Source organism: Hylobates moloch, unplaced genomic scaffold (genome assembly GCF_009828535.3).
Source record: "Hylobates moloch isolate HMO894 unplaced genomic scaffold, HMol_V3 SCAFFOLD_9, whole genome shotgun sequence".
In the NCBI taxonomy this organism is placed as follows: domain Eukaryota; kingdom Metazoa; phylum Chordata; class Mammalia; order Primates; family Hylobatidae; genus Hylobates; species Hylobates moloch.
Window position 1 is genome coordinate 80,048,129 of NW_026652284.1, and position 22,691 is coordinate 80,070,819.

Below are 22,691 nucleotides of genomic sequence, written 5' to 3' on the forward strand. Positions count from 1 at the left end.
TATTAAAATCCCACTGGTTTAAGCAGTTTTTATGTATGTGAAAAGCTCCAAACCAGTGTTGTCCTGAGGCATGGAAGAGTCTGTTAGATTTCTTACCTCTGCGTTACGCAGCTTCAGCCCTTAGGCTCCACATGCTGACTGCCAGCAGTTCCAAGGCCTTCATTTTCTTAACCTCAAGACCAGGGAGCAAGAGGAAGGGTCATGTTCCCAAAAGTATTATTATACCTTAGTGGTTTTCATTGAATATTATGCTCATTCCCGGACCAAATCAATTTCCAGAGAATATCAAACATAAAGTCCCATAAAGTGTGGCAAGTTCCCCATCCTGCTAGACTGTTTCCCGGCAAACCAGTCATTGGATTCTGTTGTCACCGGAACATAGCTATAGCTATAGCGCTCAGTGCCTGCCTTCATTGCAGGGCCTCTGTTTCTGAAGCACATTGTGTGTCCTCTGGTCCTCTTTAGTGCTCACCTAAGTCTGGCCCACTTTCTCTCTTCTTGTTCCAGCCTCCCAAATGTTTGTGTGATCATTGGCTTCCTAATTCTATGCCGTTTTACTGATATTTCTGTCCTCACCTTTATCTTTACTCTCTTGAGAATTCTGGCTATCCCATTCTCTGTCCCCAAGCAAAAAAAAAAAAAAAAAAAAAACTAAAAATAAAATAGGATTTGTGTGATAGTAGGAAAGTGTTTTTCTATATTTGTTTTGTAATAATTCAAGTCTGGAATTTTTTTTTCATTCTCTCCTTGCCCCAGTCAATAAGAACTTGTAATTTTATAACTTTGGGGGGGTTAAGAAGAGCCTTCCATCAACTCTACTTAAGTTCTCTAAGAGGTAGGCACTTTGCAAGTGATATGCATCGTATAGAATGATATGAATTTTGACATTTCAGTACTAGTTCTTTTAAGACAAAGCCTCATAATTTTAGTACAGTATCAGTATTTAGTACAATATCAGTATTTTAAAGTGGTTCCTGCATAGTAGAAATACCTAATATGATCCAAATTCTGTATGTATTATGTTATTTCTACAAATATAAGATTTTGTCATGCTTACAAATACTCTTTTTTAAATGAAAGCCACTATAGAGTGAGAAAGCAATCTCATTCCTCTGTATGCTTTGTAGACAAAATATTGTCAAACCCATTCCTAAAGAGACTTCCAGAAATAAATATCAACCTTTCATGGCTTTTCTTTAGTAGATAATTACCTTTGCTTCCATAAACTTGTTCTTTATGGCTTTCTTAGTTTTTTTGCTTTAATTTTGACCACTCCAAGTGATGTTTTAAGGTGGATTAGAAACAGACACACCTGAAGAGGTACTTAGCAAGTTTCTTATGGTCATAGAAAGAGGTTACAAATAAGGAAGGTGAGAAGGCTAGAAACCACCCTGTGCTGTTGGATTTGAACCTGAGGTATCAGTATGAATTCATGGTTTTTAATGTATTTACTAGCGGATAGAGAGAGAGACAAAGATATGTAGGTATACAGGGGTTGCTATACATACATATACTTCTTATCTCTGCTGAAGGGGCCTAGCAGCAGTGACACCCCAGTAGCAATGAGCATACCTACCATCCAGATTTTGGTTTCTAGATACCATTCTTCAACAAAAGAAACCAGAGCTCCTTGGAGAAATGGCTGGTGCTAGAGATGGGGTGGGAAAAATACAAGATGAGCCTGAAATATTTTGTGGCCGGAAAGTAAAGAAGTTCTCAAAAAACGATGGGCATAGGCCAGGTGCAGTGGCTCACGCCTATAATCCCAGCACTTTGAGAGGCTGAGATGTGCAGATCAACTGAGGTCAGGAGTTTGAGACCAGCCTAGCCAACATGGTGAAACCCCATCTCTACTAAAAAGACAAAAATTAGCCAGGCATGCTGGTGGGTGCCTGTAATCCAAGCTATTCGGGAGGCTGAGGCAGGAGAATCGCTGGAACCCAGGAGGCAGAGGTTGCAGTGAGCCGAGATCACGCCACTGCACTCCAGCCTGTGTGACAGAGTGAGACTCTGTCTCAAAAAAAAAAAAATGATAGGCATATACTAAAAGGACACAGGGACCATCTTAAAGGGCTCCCAATGGCCAAAGCTGGTTCAGAGCAAGCAACAATGTAAATAATGATAGTATTGGATTATAACCCATAAAAATGAATATTGATCAGTCCATACTGATATAAATAAATAATCAAATTAGTATATGGGGTAGAAGGGACAGCTGTAGTCTATGTGCTACCGAAGTGGGCACTAGAAGGGCCAGCTCTAAATAAGGGAAATAGGAAACCACCATTATCAGACACCACAATAAATCATTGCAGGTGAGACCACTGGTGGATGCTAACATTAGTGGGTGAAGATTTGAAGAAAAAGAGCGTATCTGCATAATCTCCAAGTGTCTCCCCACAAAAATACTTATTTACAAGGGGAAAGTGTTAACTTTACAGTGGCAAAATCTGACAGACACCACTTTAGCCATATGATCAGAGTTAATATTGTAAATAATAAAATATTGGTATCACATACACCAATATGATGCACTAAGGGTGTAACTTCTGTGGTATTGCCAAAAATGCATAACCTCATTGTAATCACAAGAAAACATCAGATAAACCCCAACAGACAGACATGTTGCAGAATGATTGCCCTGGGTTATTCCACAGTATCAAAGTCACGAAAGACAAAGAAAGCTGGGGGATCTGTCACATATTAAAAAATACTAAGAAGCTTTGATGATTAAATTCAGTAGGGATCTTAGGTTGAATCCGGGACCAGAAAGAGGAAATTAGTAGGAAAAATGGCAAAAATTTAAAAAGATGTGTAGATTATTTAAAAGTATTATATCAATGTGGATTTCCTGATTTCAGTATTTGTACTAACGTTACATAGCCAGGTGAAGGGTATACAGGAACATTATACAGTATGTTTTTTCAACTTTTATGTAGGCCCAAAGTTATTTCAAAATAGAAAGCTTTTTGTTTTTTTAAAGTGAGAGGACTTGGAATAGATGATTTCTAGATCTCTTCCATCCAGCCTTGTTATGTTACAGTAGTAAAAAATGAAACCAAAGATGTAAGCAGTTTTATTTCCTGTCTACCAATTAAGAAACATGTTGAGGCAGCTGAAAAATAGGATCGGATTCTAAACTGTCGATTCAGTTCAATGGAACATGTCCTGAATAGCTACTGTTGTGCCCAGGACTACACTGAATCAGCTGGTCCTTGCCTCCAGCATGGTCAGTACTAGAGGTTGAAAATGGTGTGATCTTCTCTTTGAGTCACTCATATTATTCAGGTATCTCTTCTTTGATGTTTTAAAATAATGGAATTGGAGAGAATGAAATAGAAATTGATAAGTTTTAGAAATTTGTCAAAGGAAATAAGAGCCTTCAAAGAGGGCCTGAGATTTTTCAATCTGGGTGCCTGAAGAGATAATGATAACCATTAAATAAGATAAGCAACCTAAGTGGCCTTTGGCATTAAATGCCGTGTACAAGGATTCAATATGACTATCACACTAAGATTACAAACAGATAATTAGATATGCCAGTGTGGGGTTGTACAAAGATATGTGTATTTGAAAATAAAGGATGATGCAATCCTGACATTCTGTTAATGCTCATTTACCAAATAATTGTACTGAATTAAGGCTATACTTTTATGCCTTTATGGCAAATTTCTGGATGATGAATAGATATATTTCATTTAGCAAATATTTACTTTTAGAAGTTTTAGATATTTTAGAAATGTAATGCTGTTAAGTCAGAAAATTATGGCTTCAGTTATGGACTCTGTTAATAAAGATGGTTTTTTATTTGGGGGTATTTTGGGGCCTGTTTCTATTTCTTTTATTTTCTGGAGTGCTTTTTTTGCTTGTTTATTTGTTTGTTTAGACTAAGTGAAAGCTTTGAATCAGGATAATTGTAAATGAAATGGTAGTTTCAGTTTCACAATTCGATGAAACATTTTAAGAAATTGATTTCCACCATGAATATTTTTAAACCAAAGTCTTATCTCTAATGCTTTTGTGGGTGTGATGCCTTCTGTGGAGGATTACAGGTTGAATATCTTATTTCTGCAGTAGGAATATACAACATATATGAAATTTTCAAGTCTCTACAGAATTGAAAAGTCAATGTGGTTACTGTACTTTAAAACATGTGTATACTATGGGCCTAAGGTGTTTTTTAATCTTTCATCTTCTTTAGGGATCAAATATCATTAGAAAAATAAGCCATGGGCATTACAAACGTGGTCTGGTGAAATTCAATATTCACTATGACAATTTAGAATATGAGCTCCTTGGGAGGAAAGTTAACTCACCACTCTTAACTTTGCATCTAAATATCTTAAAATGTGCCATTGGTTTTATGAAAAGGTTTTGATCTACACTCCTATTTTAAGTTCAAAAGAAAGCCTACATTTTAAAGTGTATTCCTTTTCTGGGTATATTTACTTTGAACTATAGCATATAGTTTTTCTCGTAAATCTAACCTGCCACTATCTGTTTTTAAGACTTTGTAAACTTCAAGTGGTTATGATGTGTGAAGTTTGGATTAAACTAAAATTTTTAGAAAACACATGTTATATATTTTGATTGTTTTGAATTTTAACATGGGCCAGTAAAAAACTTGAGTGTCTAGCAGAGTAACATACTGCACTCTGTTACTGTAGGAAATCACAGAAAATTACCCTTTCCCATCATGTTAACAATAGACAAATGAAGCAGCTGTTCTTATTCTTAATGTAGTTGCTTGAAAAACTTGCACAACTTAATGAAAATGTCTCTACTCATAAAACTTAAAATGCTCACACATGGAAAAAGTCATAATGTTTTGGCAAATATTACTTTGTTAGGAATGTGAATGAGGTATACCTCATACCTGCTTCATAACTAGAGCTCTGTATAAGTGGCATGAAACAGTGGTGGACTGCCAACCAAGCAAGAAGACTCTGACAAAGGATGAATTAATACTCTTCAAAAATACAGATAGTTCTTTCCCAAACATTTTTTTGATAAGGATGAATTATATACTCTTCTGTATTTTTTTTTTCAGGCATAATTCTTGGGTCATCATTTCTACTCAGTATAAACGATTTTCTCCTTAAAACAAGTCTCAAAGAAAGAAGCCGCATTCTGATAGGACCATGTTGTGCTACTGCCAATCTGGAAGCTAAGTGGTGTAAACACAGTGGGAATCCAGGCCCAGAACAGTCCATACCAAAAATATCCATTGACTTAAGAGGAGGTCTGCTACAGGTCTGTGGGTATTGGCCATATTTTTTTCATAGGTTATTAGTTAGCCTCTGTTCATTTTTTGAATTGTTTCACTAAATTTTAAATCTTTGTGTGGTAAGAAAGGGTATTTGTCAGATTGCTACTTGTTAAATTTTCAACAACTTTATTGAGATATAAGTCATATACCAGCAATCTACCTATTTCAAGTGTACAATTCAGTGGTTTTTTAGCATATTCACAGAGTTGTACAATCATTACTACAGTCAATTTCAGAACATTTTCATTACCACCAACAAAAAAACTCATATCCATTAGCAGCCACTCACATTACCCTCTAACCCCCTCATCAGGCCTAGGAAACCACTAATCTACTTTCTGTCTCCATAGATTTACCTATTCTTAACATTTCATATAAATAGAATCATATAACCTGTGGTCTTTTGTGACTGACTTCTTTCACTTAGCATGTTTTCAAGATTCATCCATGTTTACCAAGTGTCAATATTTTATTCCTTTTTATGGCCAAATAATATTCCATCATATGGATATACCATGTTTTATGTATTCATTCATCAGTTGATAGACATTTGGGTTCTTTCCACTTTTAGCTGCTATGAATAATGCTGCCGTGACCATTTGTGTACGACTTTTTGTGTAGACGTATGTTTTCATTTCTCTTAGATATATAACTAGGAGTAGAATTGCTGGGTGGAATTTTTTTTTTTTATGGGTAGACTTTTCTTTTTGAGACAGGGTTTTGCTCTGTCATCCAGGCTGGAGTACAGGGGTACAATAATAGCTCACTGTAGCCTCAATCGCCCGGGCTCAAGTGATCCTCTTGCATCAACCTCCTGAGTGGGTAGAACAATGTGCCACCACACCCAGCTAATGTTTTTTATTTTTTTTTTCAGTAGAGATGAGGTCTCACTATGTTGTTCAGGCTATATCTTTTTTTAATTATTAATACAAAGTAGTCAACCTGTTGCAAGCATAGTGTCACTAGCAATATATAATAACCATTTCCTAATATTAAATATTTTACATGTGATGATATCTGATTACAACACTTGATAAATTAGTCACACTGCAAGCTCTTAATGCATTTGTGCTAACAGCCAAATATAGAATGTGTGAAGGCATCCAACTTATTTCTTGATTATTTTGTATTTGGATAGATTTTAATTTAATCTTCCTGTAACTTGATGCCACTCTAAACTTGACATGAATCCAAAAAGCTTGAAAGATTCACAATGATAGAAAATTAAAACAACTAATTGGTCAATAATGGAGACATTAAATGTGAATTTTTTTCTTTCTTTCTTTTTTTTTTTTTTTTTTTTTTTTTGAGACAAGATCTCATTTTGTTGCACATCCTGAAGTGCAGTTGTGTGATAACAGCTCACTGCAGCTTCAGCCTCCTGGACTCAAGAGATCCTCCCACCTCAGCCTCCTGAGTACCCAGAACCACCGGCATGCACCACTATGCCTGACTATTTTTTTTAAGAGACAGGTTCTCACTGTTGCCCAGGCTGGTCTCAAACTCATGGGCTCAAGTGATCCTCCACTCATGCTGGGATTACAGGCATGAGCCATAGCACCTGGCCAATTTTTTGTATTTATCTAAAAGTTGTATTGCCTCAAGTTTTCACCAGTTTCCTTTTTAATGCACAGAGCAAGATTTGGGAAGATCCTAATAACTTACTGTTTTGTGTTGCTTTGGAGATTTTCAGTATCTATCAGAAATCTTCATATATTTAGCAATAAGCATGTATTACTTTATCAAGAATATTCATTGTCTTACCTTTTTTCCAAGGCAGCCAAGTAACTTCACATTGAAAACAACAATGATCTGTTTACATGACCAAGTGCTTAAAAATAAAAAGTAAGAAAATTTTAAACCACAGCATCAATAAAAGTAAAAACAAAGTACAGTGTATTACCTCTGTATTACAGTCATTGTCTCTTGACAATTTAAAGGCTAGAGCACAACATTCTACTCCCCAGTTTGACTTTTCACCCATCTCTATTTTTCAGCATCCAATAAAAATAAGATTGATGAGAGCACAAGTACACTTAGTGTTATATCTCTTACTTTCATTTCTGAGATGCCGTAAATCCAGAGAGCAGAACCTAAGCCTAGGGTTTAAAACTTACCCACACGATATAGGGCTATTATTTTCTACTACTATATATTCTTTTTTCTTTTCTGTGTTACCTGGTTCTCTTAGAATTGATAGTTGTATTGCCTTTATTCAGTATTTACAGAGAAAATTAACATTTTTGAAAGTTTTAATCTTCATTATAACCTACTGGTCATTATATGTCTATAACTTAGTAGTTATAGACTAATATTACTCACATGCAGAAAAAGAAAACTTAATCTCCATTAGAGGAAACACTAAGTCCTTTTGTTCTGAAACTCTACTGTAGCTACTGTAGTATAATTGATTTTCAGGGGCTCTGGAATCCTCTGTGCTGGCACAGTCTTACTAAACATGGAAGTTGGGAGCCTTCTAAGTGCAGGTTCATTGAGAAAACTCCCTCTAAAAGTGCAGAGAAAGAAACCCTATAATAAGGATTGCTTATTTAATCTCATAGCAGAATGTTAGAGCTATCCCACAAGGTTATTATTATGATTTTATTAACATTTTGGCCTAGAGGATCTTCATTGCCTTCTCTCAGACTGTAATAGGTGTTCTTTTCTCTCTTAGCTAAATTAATTCATAAACATTACTTCACATCAACATAATTTCAACATTTAAAATTTATTGTTATTCACACAATAAAAGATATAATTAATTTTTTTGTTATATATTTATTCAAGCAATAGAATTTCATCTTGTAAGTCAATTGCTTTTTAGGAATTATAGTTTATTATAAGTAATTAAATTGAACATAATTACAGTCCTACATTAATTCAATTATGATTATACCTAATTAGTCTCAAGAAATATTTGTATTTAAAAGCCACTAGAATTTTTTTTATGATTTTAAAGGTCTTCTGGGGTCAAGAACATTTGAATTGTTTAGTTCTTCTACATGAATTACTCAGTGGATACCTTAATGAGGAGGGAAATTTTGAAGTAAAAGTTTCTGAACCAGTGCCTCAAATGTCATCTCCTGTGGGAAAGAATCAGACATTTAAAAGTGAACAAAGTTCAGATGACCTACGGACAGGTCTATTTCAGTATGTACAGGATGCTGGTAAGTAGCAACAGACTCAGTGTGAGATTGTGTGTGTGCATGTGGGTGCATTTTAAATGCATGTTGACTAAATAAAAACAAGATGACTTTTTAAAGTGCGTTAAAATTTGCAGTACAAAAATAGTACATTATCATTCAATCTCTCGTAGGGGAAGTTCTTCATTTCTTTCTGTTCCAGAATATGTACAAAAATGATCAACTAGCTTATTTATATATTTTATTCTCATAATTTCTTCTTCCTTTTTCCCCTTAGTCATATTCCCCTTTAAAATTATACAATTAATTATACTTTTATTTGACAGAATCTTTGAAATTGCCTGGGGTCTATGAAGTCTTATTTTATAATGAAACTGAAGATTGCCCAGGGATGATGTTATGGAGATATCCAGAACCTAGAGTGCTCACCCTTGTACGAATAACTCCTGTACCTTTTAACACCACAGAGGATCCAGATATTAGCACAGCAGACCTTGGTGATGTGCTACAGGTATGTAATGACCATTCATTGTAAAATGAAAACATTGTGGGAAAGGGCTGATCATATATTAGGAAAAATGTTTGGAACATACTTACTTCTTACATTAATAGTATCAGAGAGAAATACACATCTGTGTGTGTGGTGTGTGTATATCCACACACATATATAATAGGATTTTAAAAAATAAGGTAATAATGTAATCCAAATTCATGATACATGGCAATTTTAAGAGTTCTCAATTCTACTCTCCATTTTATTGTGAGTAGATTATAATGGGACAAGGAGGTGTCATTTAGTTCACCACTCCTTTATTAAGTGCCTGTCATGTGTTCACACTCTTCAGAGTTTCTAGAGCCGCCCCATGAAACAAAATATGCCCATGTAAGGCCAGAAAGAGATGACTGTAGTTTTCATTTCCATAGCTGAAATGGTCTTGGGGCTTGAGGTAGGCTGATTTTTCTATTAAAGAAAAGGTCTAACCTGTGATCATATTCCCTAAGGTTTTGTGAAAATGTGTTGCTTGTTAGTTCCCTGAGTTTAATATAAATGTCATTGTGGATATCACAATATTACCTTTGTACTTACTAATCTTCTACTGATAGGAGTTTCTCTTAAAATTTGTTTCTCCCTTAATCTTCCACCTATTACCAGGTCATACAACCATCCACTCAAAATCTACAGGTCATTCTGATTGCCTTCTTTCCCTACCTCCCTGCATCAAAACCCATCAACAAGTCCTGTCAGTTCTGCCTACAAAATATGTCCCTATTCCATCTACTTCTCTGTTTCTGCTGATAACAACTTGAGTTCAAGCTGCCGTCTTCTGTTCTCTACTCCAGTAGCTTCCTAATTGGCCTCTATGCTTCTGTTCTTGACCACTTGGAATGCATTCTCCAAACAGCAGCTAAACTGATATTTTTTAAATGTAGGTTATACTGTATCACTTCCCTAACTTAAAGCCCTGTGGTGGCTTCCTCTAATACTTAGAACAAAATTCAGATCTCTTGCTATGGCCTGCAAGGACCTATAGTCTGGACTCTGTTCACCTCTCCAACTGGAGTTCATGCCAGTCTCTCCCTTTCTCATGATCCTTCAGCCACTCTGGCCTCGTTTTGCTCCTTGAGCAGACCACCTCTGTCACATTACCACCCTTGGTCTTTGTCAGTCAGGTACCAGCTCAAATGTCATATCCTGACTAGCCCACTACAACTACTTCATTATGTATTGCATTACCTTGTTTTACTTTCTCATAGTTCTTATTGCTAGTCCGAATTATGCATTTGTTTACTTGCGTGTGATCTTTCTACTGTTAGAAAATAAGCTCCTTATATGTCTTGATGATGTATCTCCAGCCTCTGGTACACAGGTACACTCACCAAATTTTTGAAGTGACTGCTCTGTTCTTAACAAATTTGTTTTATAATACAAATCAGCTGCATGAATGAATGTGTTTTGATTTTCTACGCCGAACTATATCAGGGTGCGTTGTGTTATTCTTCAGCGGTATCATCTGCTGTACACACAGTCTAAAGTCATTACATTACTCAGCCTCTTTGTGATATCATTGAATAGTCTGCCAAGCTTACTTGCTCCCTTAAACAGTAGCTAGTTCTTAAATATAGAGATATATTAATCTCCTTAGGTTTAGTCCTCAAAACAGAATTGAGTTTAGATGATTTTTTTCCTTCAAGACCATTTAATTCACTTAAAAATTGGCCTTATAGAGTTGACTTATAATATAGAAGCCTCAGATTTGTCTCTTTATATTCCTCATTCCATGATGATGAGATTTATAAACAAACTCCCCATATCACTTTATGGAATTTATTTTGTAATTGTAATGAAAAATATAAACATGAAAAACGTGTCTATAATAATAAATCAAACTAATCATAGGTTCTGAATAAAAACCTCAAAAGTAATGTTCCTAGAATGCAAAAGCTTATTTTATGGTCAGCTTATAATTTTATCATGTGAACTTTTAAATGTTAGTAGTATATTTAGACCTCAATAAAATTAGCATCTTTTAGGTAAAGTAATACCACCAACCTAGGAGTGTTGTGCAGTTTAAATGGGTCTAAATATAAGAAATTTCTGGCACTGTATATGGCACATAGTAGGTTTTCCTCTCTCCTAATCCTCCTGTACACTGCCTATTGAGGATTCCATTTTGGAAATGCATATGTTCCCAGATTATAAATATTCAATCCGTTTTTTGGTAGTAAAATTGGTAATGGGTATTTTAATTCCTATACAGATCTGTCATGGTTCTTGGCCATTGTCACATGCCAAATGAAAATATCTAAAAGTTTATGGCAACATATAAATGAAAATAAATATGAAAACAAGAAGAATGCAATGATAAGGGAACAGGAACAAATTCTTAAGATTGAAAATGCCTTTTTTAATCGAGAAAGTGTTAGCCATACCTGGCTAATTTTTGTATTTTTAGTAGAGATGGGACTTCACTATGTTGGCCAGGCTGGTCTTGAACTCCTGACCTCAAGTGATCTGCCCGCCTCAGCCTCACAAAGTGCTGGGATTACAGGCATGAGCCACCAAAAATTCTATTATTTATAAGTTACCCACTATGAAGTATTTTATTATAGCAGCATAAACTTTCTAAGACACAGAGAGAACCTAAATGGTAGAGATCTCTGTTATTTTTGCTCCAGTAGGCATTTCTGATCACTTGTGTGTTTTGCACCCAGCACTGTGCTAGGTACTTTACATACATAATAACTCCCTAAATTTAATTTTACTCCATGAGATAGGCATCATTCCCATTTTACAAGTAGGAAAACTGAGGCCAAGAAAAGGTTAATTAACTGGTTGTGAATCATGAAATTTATAATTTATAATTTAATCCCCAGTCTTTCTGACTATAAAACCTGTTTTTTTCACCTATATATAAAAAATTGAGATGATACATTAGGATGACAGTGAGCCACCTCACTGAGAAATGTGGAAAGAAGGAAAATAGAATTATCCTTTTACTTCAAATGTTAAATCATGAAATGATGAGTTAGACAAAGATATGCAAAGTAACTTTAAGTCAATAAAAAGACCGCCAAACACACAAGATGGATTGGGTATTGTATTAGTCTGTTTTCACACTGCTGATAAAGACATACCCAAGACTGGCCAATTTACAAAAGAAAGAGGTTTATTGGACTTACAGTTCCACATGGCTGGGGAGGCCTCAATATCATGGTGGAAGACAAAAAGGAGCAAGTCAAATCTTACATGGATGGCAGCGGGCAAAGAGAGAGCTTGTGCAATGAAACTGCTGTATTTAAAACCATCAGATCTTGTGAGACCCATTCACTATCACAAGAATAGCATGAGAAAGACCCGCCCCCTGATTCATTCATCTCCCACTGGTTCCTTCCCACAACACGTGGGAATTATGGGAGCTACAAGATGAGATTTGGGTGGGGACACAGAGCCAAACAGTATCAGGTTTTAAGATAGCTAAAGAAAAAACTTTTCCTTTAGAAAGATGACTGGTCAGCTCTGGAGCCCAGGAGGGTCACAGAAGTATTTATTGGAAGAGATCTTCCTGGCAGCAACCAAAGAAGTGGTGCCTAAGAGTCTGATTCACCTGGTAGCTAAATCCCCTTTATGGAAATGAATGTAGCAGCTGTCGAATCTCTGTGTCTAACATTCAAATCATGTAACCACCTAAATATCCTTCTAATAGTTTGGCTCCCAGTGTAGTCTGTCTACATGGAGAAAGTATATCATACACTGGTTGAGCCAACATCAGTATCCAGGCTGCTTGGCAGTTATACATCTCATGGTAACTTAATAACATAACTTGGCATTTGGTTTATATGTCAGTCTCTAGTGAACTTTGTTAGCATGAGTCAGCATTCCTAAGTCTATTCAGTGCTAGAATGCCACTGAAATTTTCTGAGACTCTAGGACCAATGGCTAGATCTTGAATGATGGTGAATCCATCACATTAAATGCCCTTTTCTGGCTACCTGCCCCTCCCAGCAGGTTGGCCTTTCCCTGATGACATCTCTGTTCAGTATGTCACAAACCTTTTCAAACAAGTGTCTATTCTCACTACGTTAAGAGTTATGAGGAGTGGGGATAATGTGTGTGGAGCATTTAGTGTAATACCTTACGTAGTTGAAGACCCAATCAATTATTATGACACATAATAAATGGTAGCTGTTATCATCATTATCTTCTTCCCCATATCAATTGATCAAAGAATCTGGATTCTAATATGTTAGACCACATTAGACAGTCAAAGCCCTGTTTTCTGAGAAGGAGGTTTTTGTGTTTATGGTCTGTTAATGTCATAGTAATTGTTAGGGATGCTGGCCCTGTGTGTGATTGATGAATGCTTTCATTGAGAGCAACTGCTGTAAGAGACACTATATTCCCCACAGTTATGGTTAGTGGACTCTGGTAGTATGTCGACTATAGTTCTCTAGGTTGCAGGTAGCAGAAACCTCACTGAAGTTAACTTAAGCTAAAATGAGAGGGATTAATATCAAAATACAGTGGGGAGTCCAGGAAACAATTGCAAATTGCAGCCGGGCCTCTGGAAGAACTGGGGCCACAAATGGAAGATAGGAACCCAGGGGAATATTCACTCGCTATCGCTTTTTCTCTGCTTCTTTCCCCATATTTGCTTTATTCTTCCCTTTCAACAGACTTTTTTTTCTCCCTTTCCTCTTAGGCCACCCAGTACTTTCCCCACAGCTTCCAGAGCTCCAAAGTCACATTTACAAGTCCAGCCTCTGTTTCAGATCCACATTCCTAATTTACCAAGTTTGGTATCAGGTGCTCTTGATCAGTCAACTTTGGTCATGGGGAGAGCCACATTTTACCAACAGGGCTGAATTGAGGGTCATTGTGAGCTTTACAGAAATCCCCCAGGGGATCTATTTTATGTCACATCTCTCTTACTGCTCTTGCTTTCCACCCTGACTAGATTGGGCAAACTCATGGTTTGTGCTGACCTCTCACTGACAAAAATTGACTCCATTTTGCTGTGGTTTTTCCAGCTTTTCCCTTTGCAAATATCTGGAAAAGCCATTTTGCTCTGCACATCAAAGGCTATCTGCATCTGGAGAAAAGCCTCACACCATTTTTAAATCTTGTCACTGTCCTCCTCTAGTATCCTCTCAAAATGTAGGTTAGGCAAGGTCCTTTGTCTTACAGACACACATGAGATAGTTTCTTATCTCCAGTGTGCTTAAGGTCAATACCTTTCTTGACTAGTGCTTGCTTTTTAATGTAATGACTGTATAATACATTGGCAACTTCACAGACTCTATAAATAGCCTTCCAGTTCTAATGAAGTATGAGAGCTTTACATATAAAGTAATTTTCTTTTTTTGAAATTGAGTTTACAATGTAATGTTCAATGTCTGTAGCTTGATGGTGATTTCATTGTGTTTAGTTTTCTAATAACATTTTATCTACTACTTGTCCACAGACTGAACTAAAGCTTCATTAAATCTTACAGTTGTGTGGCGTTTTTGTCTTTTTCATAATTACATGGAAAATGTTCTGAGTCAGATAGTAATAGTCAGTATTATCCAATAAAGTAGAAAGTAGACTTTTGCTGCTTTAAATTTGACTTTACAAGCTTCCTGTAATTTTGAAGCACATGGACCTGATAGGCAAAGGTTATGATATTAGCACATGATGGCACTACAAAAAGAGAATCCTTCTGAGAGTTATTTGCAATTGAATATGATTTGCCTCTTCCACACATAGCTTAAAAAGAATAAAAGGAAGTGTTCTTGGATGTTTCTTTTCAGCTGGGTTGGGCGGTTCAGTTATAGCTGCACATATGTTCCCAGAATCCTGAGCCTTTTTATAAGCACCTCCTGCCCACTGGCAGCTGTACTAATGTGTCCCAGAAGGCTTTGCTCCTATCCATCATCTTTAGGAGGGATGTTCAAAGCCAGATATGAAATTCATTGTTGTTGAAATGCAGAAAGGAAAATAAAAAGGCTTGGGGGCTTTGGGGAAGTAGGAGGCTGAGCCGGACTCTTAGGAAATAAAGGGAAGGAACAAGTCTTGTGTACCCAGTGGACACAATAATAAATGTTTTTGAATGATGGGTAACGGTGCTGGATCAACTGCTAAGTGTTTTGCTTCCAGAAGCCATTGCCTCCTTTTTTTAGACAAAGAAAAATCTAAAATAGAGTGTTCCCTGAATACACTTTTAATCATTCTGTCTTCATAGTGTTGTAAAAGTATGGAAAAAAGATCTAGGAATACATTAAAAAGAGCCCTGCCTGAGATTTTTGAGATTAACTCAGTAAATACAGATGAAAGGACCTGGGCTAAATTCTGAGAGAGAGACACAAAAGTGGAGAGGGCTCTAGCTCTTCTCTCAAGGTACCTGTAGTCTTTCAGGAGGGACAAGTACATAAAACATGACAGGGCAGAACCTGTGACATGCCACGAAAAAGCCACAGAGAACCTGCCTTTTTAAACAAAGCTTACATCTGAATTGAGACATCAAGACAAGGCTTCATGGAGGAGATGGTTACTGAGGTGATCCTTGAAGGATGAAGAGGATTAAAACTGAAAAAAAAAATGGAGTGAAGGTGTATATAAAGAAGAACTCAGTGAGCAAAATTTCAGAACTGGATAGAGAAGGCAGAACATATTTCTGGGAAGTGGCAAATCATCTGGTTTGACTAGCACAGGTTAGACAAGTATGGGATTAGTGGAAGAGTGAGTGATAGCCTGCAGATGTGGCTTCGTAATCTCCATTCATTCCATGGAGGGAAAAGAGAAGGAAACTCATTTATTGAGCACCAAGTATGTACCAAGCACCAAATTTGTCATTTTATATGTGATATCCCTTCTATCTTCCCTCTAACCTTGTATGTACCATTATCTTCACTCTAACCCTGTGTGGTATGTACTGTTTAGAGCTAAGGTAAATGAGGTTCTGAGAAAAATAATTTTCCCAAGATCATAAAGCAAGTTAAGGGAGTAAAACCAGGATTCAAATCTCGGTTTGTTGACTTCATAATTCTTTCTTCTTTGTCGTGCTACCTTGACTACATTTAGAGTGTGGGGTTTATATTTCATTTGATAGGCATTGGAGAACCACTGGCAGTCCAGAGCTTTGGAAACATTAGTAGTCTTGTGGAGGAGAAATGGAATCAGGAGAGACCAGAATAAGAAGACCTGGTAAGGGTCTTAGAGAGATGAGAGGCTGCAACCTGAAGGGAGTAGTGGGGAAGGAGAAAAAGAAATGAATGCAAGAGAGGTTGTAGAGAAGAAATCTATGTTCTTGACAACTAATATGGTAATTTAATGAGGAAGTAAGAGAAGTCAAGGTGATTGCAAGATATAAGCTCAGTGGGATGTATGACAAAAGCATTTACACAATTTTGGAAATAAAGAGGAGTGCCTGCTATGCTAGGCACTGTTCACTTTGTGAGGTGCTTTACACACGTTCTATCTAAGCCTGAAATCAACCCTGCAGAGAGAGTGTTGCTATCCCCCTATTACAATGAGGAAGCTGAGGATCTGAAAAGTTAAATGGGGGACCTCCTCTCCCTGAGCAGTGCATGAATTAACATGAGATTTAACATGCAATTTCAGGAAGTCTATAGACCCCCCTATAAGCCATGAAAGAGTCTCTCGTGAAGAATCACAAGAACATAAGAGACACTGCTGGGGCTTTTCAGCTCTATGTCAATGAGGATTAGGTTCAGATATGAAAGACAGAAAATATACAATACCAGTAGCTTAGGTAAAATAGAAGTTTATTTCCTGTCACACATGGGAACAGTCTGGAGGTTAGCGATCTAGGACTGCAAATGTCTCTACGAAGTCATGAGGACCCATCTTCCTGCTGTGTGCTACTCTGCCATCCCAGCACCCTTTCCTTCCTGGTCCAAGATGGCTGTAGAAGCTTCAAGCATCTTGTTCCTATTCCAGCCATAGGAAGAGGAAAGGATCAAAACAGAGCATGCCTCCTCCCTTTATGGATATGCCTTGGAACCCACACACTTTACTGCTGTGCTGCTAACATCCCAGAGCCCAGAATTGTGTCACGTGGCCACACCAAGTTAAACAGGAAATGGGGCTTGTTTGCAGAGGAAAAAGGAAAGAGGAGATATTGGGAGACAACATAAGCCCTGCTGGCATCACAGCCATAACACCAAGGAACTGTCCACAGTCTCTCCACCCACCCAGTAACCTGCTTCTCATCTTGCCTGATAGTGAGTTTCTTTATCTAGTCTATGGTGCAGTAAGAAAACTTGCTTTCTAGTTCATTAACGAAAGGTCTGCCAAGGCAGAATTTGTAGAGAACACTTAAGAAGCAAATTGGATTTTCGAAACAAAAAATAATAATAAATAGTTTGAAATGCTAGCATTCCTTGCCCTTCAAAAAAGTAAGAGGTGGGGAAGGAATCTGTCAGTAAGACGTGCTTTTAAAGTAAATGGAAAACATTTGCAAACTGGAAGAATACTGAAGTCATTTTTATCCTGTCACTTTATTTGGTGGTAGAAATTTTATTAGCCTATTTCTCTTTTCCTATTAAATACTCTCTCATTTAAAAGGAGGAGGGGAGCATTTCTCAAAATGAAGAACTATGCTTAGCAATCAGTGTGTTTGATGTTCACTGCTCAGTATTAAAAATGTTTAGGGTGTAAAAAATGAAAGAATAGTAAATATGAATTGATGGTCTGTGATCATTTTTTATGACTTGGTCTCTGTCAAATAGAAATATTTGCTTCCTATGAGATTCACAGTAAAAACCATTATCCATTAAGCATAGATCATTTCTTGAGAGCTACATTGTTGAAGAGAACAGCAAACAGAAGGAAAGAGGGAAGTACAGAAAAACAATGTTGTCCAGCTGTTAAGAGCACAGATTCTGGAGCTAAAGTCTCTGGGTCCAAATCCAAGGTCAGCTGGTGATCACGGGCAAGTTATGTAAAGTAACTTCTTAGTACTTCAGCTTTCACATCTGCAAATTAGGGATAATCATAGCTCATGCCTCATTCAGTTGTTAGGAGGAATAAATGACTGTTGGATGTAAAAAATATGTAGAACAGTGTCTAGCACCTAGTGCTGAATAAATGTTAGCCATTATTATGTTATGCTAAGGGCTTATCATCTCCAGGTGCTAATTTGCCTCTTGTTCTGTCCTAGATTTTGAATCTTGGAGGAAATCTGAGTTTTGATTGCAAGCTACAAATTCTTTACCTATTTATCTATCCTTTCCATAAAGATATTGGAAAAAAATTTATTTTTGTCAAGCACACATGGCTTCCAATTTTTACAATTCAATACCTAGTTAAAAAAAATAATGAAACTTTATTACCTTAGATGTTTTCTAGCAACATTTTTAAATACTACGTCAAAGTTAAAGGTCTTGGTTCTCTTATGCTTTTTAGCAGCAACCTTTTTAGTAGCTTTATTGAGATATAATTCACACATCATACAATTCCCTAATTTAAAGAGTATAATTCAGTGATTTTAATTTATTCATGGAGTTGTGAAGTCCTCACCGGAATCAATTTTGGAATATTTTTATCACCTCAAAAAGAAACCTAGGACTCTTTAGCTGTCACCTTCTGGTCTTCCCAACCCTCAGCCCTAAGTAATCACGAAGGGGTACTTTCTGTCTCTATATATCTGCCTATTCTGGACATTTCACATAAGTGGAATTATATAAATATAGTTTTTTTGTGACTGGCTTCTGTCATTTAGCATGTTATTTTCACAGTTCATCCATGTCGTATCATGTATCTGTATTTCATTCCTTTTTGTTACCAAATAATATTGCTTTATATGGATATACCACATTTTGCTTATCCATTCATCAGCTGATGGACATTTGAGTGTCTGAACTTTTTGAATCCTTATTTACTTTACTTAGACTCTGTTGTGTCCAACAGACTTGAGGGGAAAACCAAAAGAAGATGATGATGATTAATCATATTTACAAGGTACTCTTAATGTACATTTTCTTAAAAAGCTTAAAATCTAAGCTTCATGAAACAAATAGATTGGCAATAATTACCCAGCAAAATACAGTAAGCGTTATAACTAAAGGCAGGGATGGGAGTTGATATAATAGAAGATGGGTGTGAAAAGTAGACTTAAAGCATGATAGTGGAGGGTTTTAAGTGCTTGCTGAGACACTTGGGCTTTATTCCATAAATAAGCACTTTATTCTGTGAAGGTAGTCATGAAGGCTATTGAGCTGAGCAATGACCATGACCAATTACAGAGGAAAGGATGAATCAGGACATACTGTATATTGGATGCATAAAGAACTGTTCAGCGCACATTATAATTACTCACAAGTAATAAGAATGACAGTTGGAATGGGAAGGAGGAAATGAATGTAAGGTGGAGACATCTGGAGGCAGAATAAACAGATTTCAATGCCCGGATGTGTATGGTAATGGGAAGGGAAAATTAAAGATGACCCTATTCTAGATGACTAGATGGATGGAAAACCATTAATGGGGACTGGAAATGTCAGAAGAAAAATGGAGCAGCCAGGAGTATGGAAGAGATAATAGGTTCTACACTGGACATTTAAAATTTAAGGTTTTCAAGGAATAATCATAGTAAATGCCACTAGAAGCTTGGACATGTGGGCTGATAATTCAGAGAAGAGGGAGACATTTAAGAAATGGTTTGGGGAATTATCTTCATGGAAGTGAAAACTGAAGCCAAGAAAGCAAAATAGAAGTCACACTCAGAGAAAGTAAAGAGTTCAAAGACTAGAGAAATGAGTATAGAACCATGAAAAAACTCACTGTATCTAGTAAATAAATAGTAGATGAGGAATTTTAATGGGTTGAACAGTTTCCCCTCCCAAATTCATTTCTACCTGGAACCTCAGAGTGTGACTTTATTTGGAAGTAGGGTTTTTACAGATGTAATTAAGTTGTGATGAGGTCAGACTGGATTAGAGTGGGCTGTAATCCAATAAGCAGTATCCCTTATAAGACAAAGGAAATTTGGACAGAGACACAGACACACAGAGGGGAAGACTATGTGCAGAGGGAGGCAGAGATTGGAATGTCGCAACTGCAAGCCAAGGAACACCCAGGATTGCTGGGAGCCACCAGAAACTAGAAAGAGACAAGGAAGGGGTCTTCTCTATTGCCTTCAGAGGGAATATGGCCCTACTGACACCTCAGTTTCAGACTTCTAAACTCCAGAACTGCCAGAAAATAAATCTCAATTGTTTTAAGCCAGTAAGTGTGTGGTAATTTTTCATGGAAGCCCTAGGAAACTAATACAGGAATGAACAAAGGAGTGGTCAAAAAGGAAGGCCGTGGAGGCAACAGTGTCAGGAAAGCACAGGCGTAGTGAAAATCTCAGGAGGTTTACAGAGCTCAGTGGTATCATGTCTGCAGAAAGAGTATATTAGGGACGGGGGGGGTGGAAAAAGCTGTGAATTGGACAACTTCCAGATCACCACTGACTTGAAGAGATCAATTTTAGTTGCCAGAGCACCATGTAGAGCCCTCTGAGTAGCCCATCTCTCTCTTGTGTTCTCTGCGCTTGGGTCACAGTGGGCTTAATTGTTTGAAATCCTCAATACACTATTAAGTTCCATAGCAGTAGAGGCCATGTGTTTTGTTTTTTACCAATGTTTCCCTGTTGTCCAGAGACTGGAACATAGCAATTGCTCAGTATGTGTGGAAAGGATTGAAGGATGGAGAGAAGAAGTGAGGAACTAGAAAGTTACGAATTTAGTTTACACTTGATTTTAGGACATGGAGGGGGTTGTTTTTAGAGGGCTTATAGGTAGAGAGGTGAGTGCTAAGATTCTCTCCTTAGAGACAGGAGAAATTAGAGGTAAAAATAACAGTTTAGGCCGGGCGCGGTGGCTCACGCCTGTAATCTCAGCACTTTGGGAGGCCAAGGCGGGTGGATCATTTGAGGTCAGGATTTTGAAACTAGCCTGGTCAACATGGTGAAACCCCGTCTCTACTAAAAATACAAAAAAGTTAGCTGGGTGTGGTGGCACGTGCCTGTAGTCCCAGTTACTCAGGAGGCTGAGGCAGGAGAATCATTTGAAATCAGGAGGCGGATGTTGTAGTGAGCTGGATCACGCCACTGTACTCCAGTCTAGGCGACAGAGCGAGACTCTTGACTCCAAACAAACAAAAACAACAACAAAAATCAGTTTAAAAGAAGAAAAAAAATAGTGAGGTGACAAGGCCTAAATGAGAGTTTGAGCTATATTCATGTGCTATTGTACTGTAGCCCACAAACCTTGACACAAACTTGGAAAAAAAACCCTAAGACTTCAAGACTGAAAGATGTAGTTTTTTACTTATTTTTATATTTTTGCCTCCATGTATTTTCTCATCTAGTGTCAGACATTGTGCTGAGAGCTTTATGTAATAATCTCATTCAGTCCTCATGCTACAAAAAGTTATCATTCTTATTTGTAAAAACTGTTACCATTCTTATTTTATAGATGAGAAAACTAAGCCCAGAGAGGTTAAATGATTTTCCCAAGGGCATTCCATTTGTAAATAGCAAAGCTGAGATTCTATCAGGCATTCTGATTATTGAACCTACACTCTTAACTGCAGGGATGGATATATACTTGTAGTTTAATGAAAAATTCTGTCCTATTGAATTTGAAGTGTTTCAGGAAAGCCTTTGAAGATGTCCTTCTTAAAATACACTTTCACATATGATCAGTGTTTCTTAAATTTTTCCAGTCTATAGATGTGGTGATAGGGTCCCAAAGCAGCAGCTTCCCCCAACAAACATAATGTTTTTGAAATCACCTCTTGTTTTCCATCCTCTACTATGCATTTTTATTAGTTTTATAAAATAGTTTTCTAATTTCTGTTTCATTACCTGTACTGTTAGTTAATGGAGAGATCCTCTTGCATTTATAAAATTAAAGCAAAAGCATGTATCAGACAGTTTTCTCTACCTTGGTGCCACAATATTTTGAAAACCTAGACTTATACAAATAAATAATTACAGATGGCAACCATTTTTTTCACTGCTTTATCAGCCACATAGTAGTGAATCACTGAGAAGAGATATTCAGAATGCTGCTAAAGCAGCTAAATCATATATTGGTTTTAGACTGCTATTGGAAGGAATTTGGTAAGTGTGTTTTCTTGTTAACAGTTCTCTTGTATCATATATTGGACTGAAATGGTTGCTTATTCAATATATGATATAGGAGACAGCCTCTTTTAACTATCTCAAGGAAATACCCACCAAAGGGCATTTCCAGTGAAGAGAGATGACCAATGTGGTTGTGCTCTAGTTTGGGGAGTCTCACTATATATAAGCTGAACCCTGATTCTCAAAGGACTCGTTATCACTACAATTAGCTCTCTTAACACCACTCTCAGACTTCATTTTATTGCAGTGATCTGGAAACATACATAAGAGTACATTCACAGTTTTATCTATATTTGTTGATTGAAAACTATTCAGCATTGTAGAAATGTTTGCTAAGTCAACTTTAAACCATTCTTCAAAAATAAACAATGATTTCATTAATGTTACATACATTTTTAATCCTTTATCATGACACCTTTTTTGTTTTTAATTCTCCATGAGGAAAAGTCATTTCAACCCAAATTCCAAACACCAACTGCTATCTTTTTCTCTTTAGCTGAAGCATGGTATATCTGTATAATATAACAAGCTTTCAGAGTTCCTTTCTACTTCATTAAAAATTATCTTAAAAGATGGATACTCAAATTACTGAATTTTTTCTCTTAAAACATTCTTTTGAGCACATTAAGAAAATTCAGAGAT

At 36.8% G+C, this 22,691-nt stretch overlaps 1 protein-coding gene across 1 annotated transcript in view; it reads left to right on the forward strand.

Moving 5' to 3' along the window:
• The window catches only part of VPS13B (vacuolar protein sorting 13 homolog B), a 915,321-nt gene that overhangs the window by 737,850 nt on the left and 154,780 nt on the right, over nucleotides 1-22,691 (forward strand). The window contains exons 37-39 of the mRNA XM_032760928.2: nucleotides 5,051-5,253; nucleotides 8,229-8,436; nucleotides 8,739-8,923. Of these exons, the coding sequence (XP_032616819.1) occupies nucleotides 5,051-5,253; nucleotides 8,229-8,436; nucleotides 8,739-8,923 (596 nt within the window). The remainder of the gene's footprint in view (nucleotides 1-5,050; nucleotides 5,254-8,228; nucleotides 8,437-8,738; nucleotides 8,924-22,691) is intronic.